General features: G+C 37.3%; 1 protein-coding gene across 1 annotated transcript in view; it reads right to left on the reverse strand.

The window, feature by feature from the left end:
• The window catches only part of LOC129283639 (hyalin-like), a 39,778-nt gene extending 29,138 nt beyond the window's left edge, over positions 1-10,640 (reverse strand). The window contains exons 1-8 of the mRNA XM_064095675.1: positions 10,604-10,640; positions 9,451-9,705; positions 6,362-6,610; positions 5,609-5,854; positions 4,945-5,190; positions 3,175-3,423; positions 1,786-2,031; positions 1,122-1,367 (exon numbers count right to left, since the gene is read on the reverse strand). Coding sequence (XP_063951745.1) covers positions 1,122-1,367; positions 1,786-2,031; positions 3,175-3,423; positions 4,945-5,190; positions 5,609-5,854; positions 6,362-6,610; positions 9,451-9,705; positions 10,604-10,640 — 1,774 coding nt within the window. The remainder of the gene's footprint in view (positions 1-1,121; positions 1,368-1,785; positions 2,032-3,174; positions 3,424-4,944; positions 5,191-5,608; positions 5,855-6,361; positions 6,611-9,450; positions 9,706-10,603) is intronic.
• Between the last annotated feature and the right edge of the window lie 1,372 nt (positions 10,641-12,012).

Genomic DNA, 12,012 nt, shown 5'->3' on the forward strand with positions numbered 1-12,012 from the left:
TGAAAAGTTGCTTTGAAATGGATTTTAATGCAACCCTCATAGGATTTTGACATCTGGATTCATATACCTTACTTTGTCAAAATTTATGTCACTGAAACGAATACCTAACGATCCAAACATAACAACAAACCACATAAATATGGTATCAAATTATTTGGGAGAAAATACTCTTTCCATTCATATATAATGATTATGTGCACATGACATGTTTTCCCCTTAAATTGAGGATTCGTGAGGTGTCAAGTTTTTTTTTTTTACTCACACGGGATATATGAATACTTTTAAAAAGACAAAAGAGCTAAAATAGTCCAAACACTGTACTAAAACCAAATATATTACAAAGTGTTTGAAAATTAATTCTTACATCGTATAGAAAATCATCAATATCTTAATTATCTATAAATATGTGTCATGAAAATAATGTCATAAATGCGATTAAACATGTAAGGGACATGTATAGTTACAACAGTATGAAGTACAGGGAAAATGTAATCGTATATGAAATGTGACAATTGAAAAGGTTTAAATTTCCATTTCCATGTCTCCAAGCAGTGTTGTAGTGCCTTGATGCTTGGAATTCGACTCATAGTGTCTCAAGTATCCTAAAAATAAGGCCTGTGCTCGTTTGCCTGGCACATAATGTCTTGGATTAAGGCTCAGAATCTAGAAGATATCACAAAGAAGCACATAATAAAATTTGATAGACTTTGTAATACATCACATTCCCTGACTGAAATCATAAATCAAAGTAATGGAGTAGGGCCATGAGTTGTAGATGTTCTATATCTAGCTGTGATGTAAATCATAGAAGAAATGTGAAATATTAGGGAAATCAAACCTGATTTCATTATTTGCTTAATAAATCTATGTATCTACTTTTGCTATTTGCTTTTGCTATTCCATGTGCATCATTCAAATAATCTAAGCACATATGCCTCAAAATCTGCATGCCCGCCTCCCGTGCGTCATGCATATCCGCAATCTTTCACTTTCTTAGTAACCTTTCTTCGCGATAGGAGACCCCAGATGGTCAAAAATATATCAGCAGCGGCGGGATTGACCATTTATGTAAGTAAAACTACCATGAAAACTATTAGAACAATGTCCTTTGTCCATTATACCTTCTATCACAACAATAGTAAATGAGCAAATAGCAATATTTCCAGAGGGATCTCTTGCAGTGTATGAGATAATTGTCTCTCCAAAGTTAAAAAACATTGGTGAAACACGATCAGAGGTGACAGTGACGAAACCAGAGTTGTCTGTTGCTGTGGCAGAGATCCAGGTAACTACTGTCCCGCCTGTACCCACAGTAGAGGACTCAGTAAACCCTTCCGGACACACTATCTGGGGATTAGTCGTATCAACTGCAAAGAGAAAAATACAGAGTTCTCGCATCGTATTGTGCTTAAAATTGGACAATATCCTCCAAGGAAGCTATCCACAGAATGACAGGTCTTTCCATAGAGATCCAAATATATCCTATTTTTGCTAAAATGAAGGGTGGTCTCACGATAACCCGCACAAGTCTTTCAAAAGGCTACCAAGATGTAGCAAAATGCTTACATATCTGGAAAAGTATGGTCACCCTCACCTCCTTCATTTATACAAGGATGATTATTTTTCATTTTTATTGGTTAGGCACATTACTTTTTCATTAAGTTTGAATCGTGACAAATTTTCATCCCCTGTACAAAGTAACCAACTTTACACATACAAAGGATTTTTTTTTAAAGCCACCATGATACAACAAAACATAAAGAATTGAAGTATCAGTTCTCCTACCTGGATTAACAATAACAGAGAAAGTACAGGAAGCCTGATTGTTGCTGGCATCTCTGTAAGTGTATGTCACTGTAGTTGATCCCGTGGAGAAGAAAGTTCCAGTCTGAGGTGTAACACTGACCAGAGATACAGTAGAGAGGTCAGTTGCTGTTGCGGTGCCAAAATTAACTGTTCTACCACTCAATGGCACTTCAACGTTATACACTTCATCAGGCGGACACGTTACTTGTGGAGGTACACGATCCACTGTATTGGATAAAACAAAGCAATTACTATAGTGAAACAAATACCTGGCTGACATACATGTAAATCACTAGGTTCTAAAGTGCATACATGAATAGAAGTAATGAATAATAACCTCATAGTTACCCAGGTTAGCCACTTCAGTTTCAAAAACTGTTCGCCGAGCGGGTCCTGCTTTAACATGATGATTTTATATTAACCCAAGCTTTAGCACGCTAACTCAGCCCTGATTGGGCACTTAAGCATTCAAGGAATTTCTTCCTACCGGTTACCCATTTACTACATCTGGGTTGAGAATAGAAAATGTCAATAAATGCAAGGCGAAAAGGAATCGTCCATGAAATCATATCTTCAAGCAATTTCGTACATGACATACACTTACAAAATGCCAAGTAACTTCCTAACTGCAATTTCGGATCCTTGGGATTTCAACCCATCATGTGCTTTTTAGGATTAAAAGTAACATGCATTTACCTCAATTATGAAAATCAACCCTCTACTTCAATTAGCGATGCTCCTACTACTCTCTATGATTAGTTACAATCTCCTCTTATTCTAACTAGGCAACCCACAACTCATATTACAAAAATCTGCTTGTATTATTTGATAAGTACATGTAGTAACTCTCTACTCATATAAAAAAAATTGATATTTGATCACTGGAAGCAGATATAAGAAATAAAAATCCTCAAAAAAATAATTTTGTCTAATCTAAATAATCGTAGGCCAGGCAACCACTGATCAGCAACAGATTTATGTTGCCTCTCCCTTAAATCGTTGAACACCAAACATGGCAGCAGCTACTCCCATCTTTTAACGTCTTTTGGTCTTACGCGGCATGGTTTGAACTCCTGACCTAACGGTTGTGAGATTGACGTGCAACTGAGCCAACACACTGGTGAATAAAGTGAAACTCTTATCATGTCAATCTATCATTATGAAAAACTACCATTTTCTCTCAATATGAATAACAATTACCTTCGTTAAATGTAATGATGCTCTTACTTGATTATGACAAGCAACTCGCTATGCCCATTATAAAATAGAAATATACACATTTCATTTTGATTAAAGACTTGTCTTTTGGCTTTAATTAGTTACGGGATTATGACAAGGAAGATTGCCCAAATGAGACTATGGACATACCAGCAATAATGTTGACTTGAAATGAGCAAGAAGCTGAATTTTGGCTTCCATCGGTATAGGTGTAGGTGACTGTTGTTGATCCTGTAGTAAAGCTATTTCCTGGTTGATGACTGGCCTGTACGAGGCTGAAGATTCCAGAGTCATCAGTAACACTGGGAGTATCAAAGAATACTTGTCTAGAAGAAGTGCCTAATTCAACTGTTTCAGTAACGTCCAGAGGGCAAATTACAACAGGTGGCATGTTATCAACTGTGAGTTAAGAAGTATGAAAATCAAAGACATATTAAACTGAATAATTAACAAATAATCCTAGAAGTATTGTAATACCATGTGAGTAAAAAAAAAACCTCGACACCTAACAAATCCAATTCAAGGAAAAAAATATTTCATGAACACATAATTATTTCATATGGCCTGAAATAGTATCTTCTCGAAAATAATCTAATACCATATTTATGCTGTATGTGTTAACGCTTGGATAATCAGGATGTATTTTTTTACTATGATGTAAAGTTTGATTTGCGCCAAAGTAAGGCATGGCTGTCATTATCCTACATGAGTTAGTAAACATACTTGCAAAAGCTTATTCAATGAAATTAACATGAGAATTGATACTAAAAAAGTGTTTATTAAACAGTTCTAATGTTAATTATTGAAAAGTTGCTTTGAAATGGATTTTAATGCAACCCTCATAGGATTTTGACATCTGGATTCATATACCTTACTTTGTCAAAATTTATGTCACTGAAACGAATACCTAACGATCCAAACATAACAACAAACCACATAAATATGGTATCAAATTATTTGGGAGAAAATACTCTTTCCATTCATATATAATGATTATGTGCACATGACATGTTTTCCCCTTAAATTGAGGATTCGTGAGGTGTCAAGTTTTTTTTTTTTACTCACACGGGATATATGAATACTTTTAAAAAGACAAAAGAGCTAAAATAGTCCAAACACTGTACTAAAACCAAATATATTACAAAGTGTTTGAAAATTAATTCTGACATCGTATAGAAAATCATCAATATCTAAATTATCTATAAATATGTTTCATGAAAAATAATGTCATACATGCTATTATACATCTAAGGGACATGTATAGCTACAACAGTATGAAGTACAGGGAAAATGTAATCGTATATGAAATGTGACAATTGAAATGTTTTAAATTTCCATTTCCATGTCTCCGGGCAGTGTTGTAGTGCCTTGATGCTTGGAATTCGACTCATAATGTCTCAAGTGACCTAAAAATAAGGCCTGTGCTCCTTGGCCTGGCACATAATGTCTTGGACTAAGGGTCAGAATGAAGAAGATATCACAAAGAAGCACATAATAAAATTTGATAGACTTTGTAATACATCACATTCCCTGACTGAAATCATAAATCAAAGAAATGGAGTAGGGCCATTAGTTGTAGATGTTCTATATCTAGCTGTGATGTAAATCATAGAAGAAATGTGAAATATTAGGGAAATCAAACATGATTTCATTATTTGCTTAATAAATCTATGTATCTACTTTTGCTATTCCATCTTTGGAATGTGCATCATTCAAATACTCTAAGCACATATGCCTCAAAATCTGCATGCCCGCCTCCCGTGCGTCATGCATTTACGCAATCTTCCTCTTTTCTTATTAACCTTACTTCGGGACAGGAGACCCCAGATGGTCAAAAATATATCAGCAGTGGCAGGATTGACCATTTATGTAAGTAAAGCCACCATGAAAACTATTAGAACAATGTCCTTTGTCCATTACCTTCTATCACAACAATTGTAAATGAGCAAATAGCAATATTTCCAGAGGAATCTCTTGCAGTGTATGTAATAATCGTCTCTCCGAAGTTCAAAAACATTGGTGAAACACGATCAGATGTGACAGTGACAAAACCAGAGTTGTCTGTTGCTGTGGCAGAGATCCAGGCAACTACTGTCCCACCTGTACCCACAGTAGAAGACTCAGTGAACCTTTCTGGGCACACTATCTGGGGATTAGTCGTATCAACTGCAAAGAGAAAAATACAGAGTTCTCGCATTGTATTGTGCTTAAAATTGGACAATATCCTCCAAGGGAGTTATCCACAGAATGACAGGTCCTTCCATAGAGATCCAAATATATCCTATTTTTGCTACAATGGAGGGTGGTCTCACGATAACCCTCTCAAGTCTTTCTAAAGGTTACCAAGATGTAGCAAAATGCTTACATACCTGGAAAAGTATGGTCACCCTTACCTCCTTCATTTATACAAGGATGATTATTTTCCATTTTTATTGGTCAGGAACACTACTTTTTCATTAAGTTTGGGTCTTGACAAATTTTAATCCCCGGTACAAAGTAACCAACTTTACACATAAATTTTTTGTTGTTGAAAAGCCACCATGATAAAACAAAACATAAAGAATTGAAGCATCAGTTCTCCTACCTGGATTAACAATGACAGAGAAAGTGCAGGAAGCCTCATTGTTGCTGGCATCTCTGTAAGTGTATGTCACTGTAGTTGATCCCGTGGAAAAGAAAGTTCCAGTCTGAGGTGTAACACTGACCAGAGATACAGTAGAAAGGTCAGTTGCTGTTGCGGTGCCAAAATTAACTGTTCTACCACTTAACGGCACTTCAACGTTATATACTTCATCAGGCGGACATGTTACTTGTGGAGGTACACGATCCACTGTATTGGGTAAAACAAAGAAATTTCTTTAGTGAAACTAATACCTGGCTAACATACGTGTAAATCACTAGGTTCTGAAGTGCATACATGAATAGAAGTAATGAATAATAACCTCATATTTACCCAGGTTAGCCACTTCAGTTCCGAAAACTGTTCGCCGAGCGGGTCCTGCTTTAACATGATGATTTTATTTTAGCCCAAGCTTTAGCACGCTAACCCAGCCCTGATTGGGCACTCAAGCATTCAAGGAATTTCTTCCTACCGGGTACCCATTTACTACATCTGGGTTGAGAATAGAAAATGTTGATAAGTGCACCACAGTAACAGCATAGTTGAAATGCTTATTAATGGCTGATTATCAACATACTGAAGTGGCGAGTCAAGCAACCCGCATTTGAAAACATCTTTGTTTGATGAACTTATGAAATATAAAGCATATGCCTGTACATAGCAGTACTTAAAGGGATTATGGCAAGGAAGATTGCCCAAATGAGACTATGGCCATACCAGCAATTATGTTGATTACAAATGAGCAAGAAGCTGTATTTCCGCTTCCATCAGCATAAGTGTAGGTGACTGTTGTTGTTCCTGTAGTAAAGCTATTTCCAGATTGATGACTTGCTTGCACAAGGCTGAAGCTTCCAGAATTATCACTAACATTGGGAGTGTCAAAGATTACTTGTCTGGAAGAAGTGCCTAATTCAACTGTTTCAGTAACGTCCGGAGGGCAAATTACAACAGGTGGTATGTTATCAGCTGTCAGTTAAGAAGTATAAAGATTAAAGTCATGCATTAAATAAATATGTATAAACGTAAAATATACAGAAAAATTACAATATATTATTTCCCCGGGGGTCACTCTCCACACGGCCTGCTACGCACCCGCGTCCAGAAAAAGCATCGAAAAGGGTCCTGTTTCAGGCACTCGGGCGGCGTCGACGTCTTTGGCAAAAAGGGTTGCATTTCAGCACCATTCGCTGGTAAATCGCCGATTAGGGTAGCCTTTTCTCTCTCTTCACGCCATCTAGGGGTGCAAATTTGAGGGGTGCAAATTTGGGCAAATTTGAGGAGACCCGGGAGCTGACCTAAGCCATAAACACCATGAAGGGCGTGATTTTAAGGGATAGAAAATAATCTACGCACACGCCGGCGCGCCAGCATAGCACTTATGAGAGTTACCCCCGTACAGTATTAGCTAGTCTCTAACACCCGCCTCTATACTAGGCAGCACACGTTACCTATACCACACGCCCACAGGTTGCAAAAGATCCTATGCTATCAATTATTATGTTCCGGGCCTGTTTGAAGTGACTATGCTTGGCTTGCAAGGATGCAAACAAATATTAAATATGATTAATGTATGTATTTTTTCAACATATTAACAGGTATGGATTTCATTCTTTCAACTTCAAGTTTTGATAAAATTAGTAAAACGAATGGTTAAGTGATGCATCAGTCATTCAAGGCAAGCAACATTTTTCACTTACATTCATTAATTTAGGCTAAAAGATGGCTATATATTCACAGTGACTGAGGTGTGCTTGAGAGTAATCATGTTGGCCTTGCTTTCAAAAACTTCAAAAAATGGAATTTATACCTGTTGTATTAAACATCAATTCAACATCAGTATACAGGCGCGTAGCCAGGGGGGGGGCGGTGGGGGCGGTCGCCCCCCCCAAAACGTCCCCAAAAAGAAAAAAAAGAAGGGAAAAAGAGAGGAAAAAAGGAAAAGGGAAGGGAGGAAAGAAAAGAAAGGTAGCTTTGTCGGTTTTTTCTTTTCTTTTTATTCTTTATTTTTTTCTCAAAAGAGAAACTCCTTCACTCTTGCTCTAAATTTATATATGAATTTTGCTTCCGCGCTGCGCGCGATTAAATGACAATATTGAAGTTCTCCATTGTTTCCCCCACCCTTTCTCTAACCCTGCTTTTCCACCTCAGCTATATGTGTTTCTTGCCAGTTAAAGTTCAAATGTATACATTAGGGCATGGAATTAGAGTAAGGTTAGGCCGAAGTATATAAAGTTATCTTTTTTTTTTTTGATCGCGCAACTTCTGGTCGGGTCGGCTCCGGGCGGGTAAAATCTTTATATCAATTTCTGCCGTCACCTCCATAAAGTCAACTTCTCCCGCTTTTCAGATCATTACTAAACAACCATAATTTGGGGGAAACAGGTTCCTAATCTAAAAAGAGGAATGTATAAAATTCGTGTCGTATTGAATAAAAAAGTACAATATTTTTTTTCAAATTCTATTAATCTTCATGTTATTTCCCTGCACATTCATCTCCTGTCCTGTTTTTCGCCCTCAGTTTGAAATTTTGAATGACACTTAGGTTTCTTTATAATTCAAAATGAAGCGCTTCAGGATAAGTCAAAGAAATTAGGCATCCTTTTTTTATATAATTTCAATAAATCACTGAAGTTTCAACTTTTTGCGCACTATTTTCCTTGTAATGAAGTTCAATAATCTTAGAAAATCAATTGAAATAGAGCCGATGGGGTATTAGAGATATCTGCATTTGATGAAACGTCCGCCCTTTGAAATTTCAGAGTTTTATTGCTCTGCGCGGGGGGAGGAATGTCTTCCTCCCGGCATATACACTTCTTTTCCTCTGTTTTGCGAGTTAAAGATATGCACTGTCGCTAAATTGTTTGTAATCAAATCTGATCTCTCCAAGGGAAGTATTCAATATATCTTTGAGAATACCCTTTTCTCGGGACCCTTTTCATGGCAAAAAATTGATAAAACGCTTTAGCTTCTGCGCTTCGCGCGAGGTTATTATGATTTTAATTTCCTCCATTGTATTCCTTTTTGTGCGTTCACAATCACTTGAAAACAAGGTTCAAAATCATAATATAGTCAACTGAATTGGAGCTGATATAGGTACTAGAGACAAGAGAGACGGCTCCTTTTCATTTTAATTTATGAAACACCAAAAGCTTCGCAAGGGAGGGGGAAACCCTGCACCCACCCCCTAGGGAGCGCGATTCGCGCGCTCTGTAAGTGTTGGCACGCTTTGCGTGCATTTACCGCCCCCTCCAAAATGAAATCCTGGCTACGCGGTTGTCAGTATATGGTATCAAATTAATCGATTTCTATGTTTACGCCACTTAGGGTATCAAATTAGGGGATTTCCTCTGTTCATGCCACTTAGGGTGGCTTTTCTCATGGGTTACGCCATTTAGGGTTGCAAATTTAGTTGATGTAGTTACGCCATTTAGGGTGCATTTTTGAGGTTGTTGGACACGGGTGGGTAGCAGTCGATGTGGAGAGTGACCCCCCCGGGATTATTTCGAAACAAAGACAAAATAACTACACAGACCACACTCTTTACAAGAACTGACTGCAAAATCTTCTACATGTAATTGCATACTCAGCCTTTCTTACCAAATGTGGCGTAATTTCGGAACCGCGCACCCGGGGGTCGCAATTTTGGTCTCAAAAGTTGCGCGAGACTTGAATGTAAAAAGTCAGTGAGCGACGCGGTCAAAAAAATTCGCACGGCGGATTTATCACGAAAAATGACGAAGGGGGGCTGAATCAGCCCCTCCAGTATTCTTAGGGTTAAGATTCAAACTTTAAATCACAGGATTTACCTTGTGCTGTTACAGTGACCGTGAAGGAACATAGGGCTGTATTGCCAGAAGGATCTGAGAACTCAATCGTAACAGCTGTGGTGCCTAAGGGGAAGATATCCCCGTTGTTACGCGAATTACTGGAAACCTGAACTTGACCAGAATTGTCAGATGCAAATACAGTTGGCCATGCAACCACACCAGATGTTGCACCAAAGCCAATTTCTTCACTGAGTTGAGAAGGGCAGTTTTGAATAACCGGTGGAGTGGTGTCCACTACAACAAAATGGAAATTAGAAAAGAGATTTGGAAAATGATTTGTAAAAATTCTAATGCAAATTGTCTTTCTAGCCAAAGTTTATATACATCTCATGCCTCACCATCATATTTCCTCATAGTTACCAGTTAGAATTATCAATAGAAAAGTCTTGTAAATGAAAGAAAGTAGAAAGATAAAGAAAGAAGTAAGAATAAATTACATGAGAAGTAAAGATATAACATTTGTCAAAAAATTTTAAAGAGTCTCTAAACAAATTAAAAAAGCAGTTTTGGGGATCCTCTAGTGTAAACTATATCATACAAACTTTTGCAAGACTGAGTAAAAATCAACATGAAAAACAATACCAAAACGATCCCAAAAGTCATCTGAAATTCAGAAGAAAAAGTATTGTTTTCTCCAAAGTTCCATATCTGTCTGAAATTCAGACGAAAAAGCAATGTGTATTCTCCAAAGGTTCCATATCTGTCTGTGATACGATACGTACATACTATACAATAAATTTTTCCTCTTCCATCCATAATTTAATGAAAATATTGTTTTTAACTGATTGTGCACTAAAGCAATAGCATAGTTGAAAAGCGAATATACATGACTGATTATCAACATATTTAAGTGGTAAGTCAAACAACCAACAATTGAAAACATCTTTCTTTGATCAAATTAGGAATTAATGAAGCAAACAACTTATACATGTAACTATCATTAATTATGACCAACCAGATTACCCAAATGATACTATTGACATCCCATATTATCATTTATGTTTTTATTTACCAAACAATTCTAATGTTAATTATATCCAAGTATATCCTAGTTTCGTTAAAATGAAGGCTGATCTCAAGATAATCCTAACAAGTCTTTTAAAAGACTATCAAGACGTAGAAAAATGCTTACATATCTGGAAAAGTATGGTCACTGTTACCTCCTTCATTTAGACAAGGATGATTATTTTTCATTTTTATTGGTCAGGCACACTACTTTTTTATTAATTTTGGGCCTAGAAAAATGTTCATCCCTGGTACAAAGTAACCAACTTTACACATACAAAAGATTTTTTTGAAAAGCCACCATGATAAGACAAAACATAAAGAATTGAAGTATCAGTTCTCCTACCTGGATTAACAATGACAGAGAAAGTGCAGGAAGCCTCATTGTTGCTGGCATCTCTGTAAGTGTACGTCACTGTAGTTGATCCCGTGGAGAAGAAAGTTCCAGTCTGAGGTGTAACACTGACCAGAGATACAGTAGAAAGGTCAGTTGCTGTTGCGGTGCCAAAATTAACTGTTCTACCACTTAACGGCACTTCAACGTTATATACTTCATCAGGCGGACATGTTACTTGTGGAGGTACACGATCCACTGTATTGGGTAAAACAAAGCAATTTCTATAGTGAAACTAATACCTGGCTGACATGGTTACACTTCGTAATTCCGAAGGTTCTTTATTCCGACGGTTCGTAATTCCGAAACACGTAAATTGCCTATACCTCGATGTTGGTTAATCCGAAAACGTAAAAGGGTTCGTTAATCCGAACATTTGTGGCGTTATTCCGAAGGTTCGATAATCCGAAAACGAAATAAGGTTCGATGTTCCGAAGGTTCGTCAATCCGAAAACGAAATAAGGTTCGTTGTTCCGAAGGTTCGTTAGTCCGAAAACGAAATAAGGTTCGTTAATCATTAGTTTTCGGAATAACGAACCTTCGGAATTACGAACCTCATTTCGTTTTCGGATTAACGAACCTTCGGAATTACGAACCTCACTTCGTTTTCGGACTAACGAACCTTCGGAATTACGAACCTTCGGAAATACGAACCTTCGGAATAACGAACCTTCGGAATATCCGAACCTTCGGAATAACGAAGCTTCAGAATTACGAATGTATGCGGGCTGACATACATGTACATTAAATCACTATGTTTTTGAAGTGCATACATGAATACAAGTAATGAATAATAATAACCTCATATTAACCCAGGTTAGCCACTTCAGTTCCGAAAACTGTTCGCCCAGCGGGTCCTGCTTTAACATGATGATTTCATATTTACCCAAGCTTTAGCACGCTAACCCTGATTAGGCAATCTTCCTACCGGGTACCCATTTACTATATCTGGGTGGAGAGTAGAAATGTTGATAAGTGCACCACAGCAACACCATAGTTGAAGTACTTATTAATGGCTGATTATCAACATACTGAAGTGGCAAGTCAAGCAACCCGCATTTGAAAACATCTATGATAAACTTATGAAATAATGAAGCAGTTACCTGTACATAGCGGTACTTAAAAATATAAGGGATTGTGAC

The sequence above is a fragment of the Lytechinus pictus genome, chromosome 2 (genome assembly GCF_037042905.1).
Source record: "Lytechinus pictus isolate F3 Inbred chromosome 2, Lp3.0, whole genome shotgun sequence".
Lineage (NCBI taxonomy): Eukaryota > Metazoa > Echinodermata > Echinoidea > Temnopleuroida > Toxopneustidae > Lytechinus > Lytechinus pictus.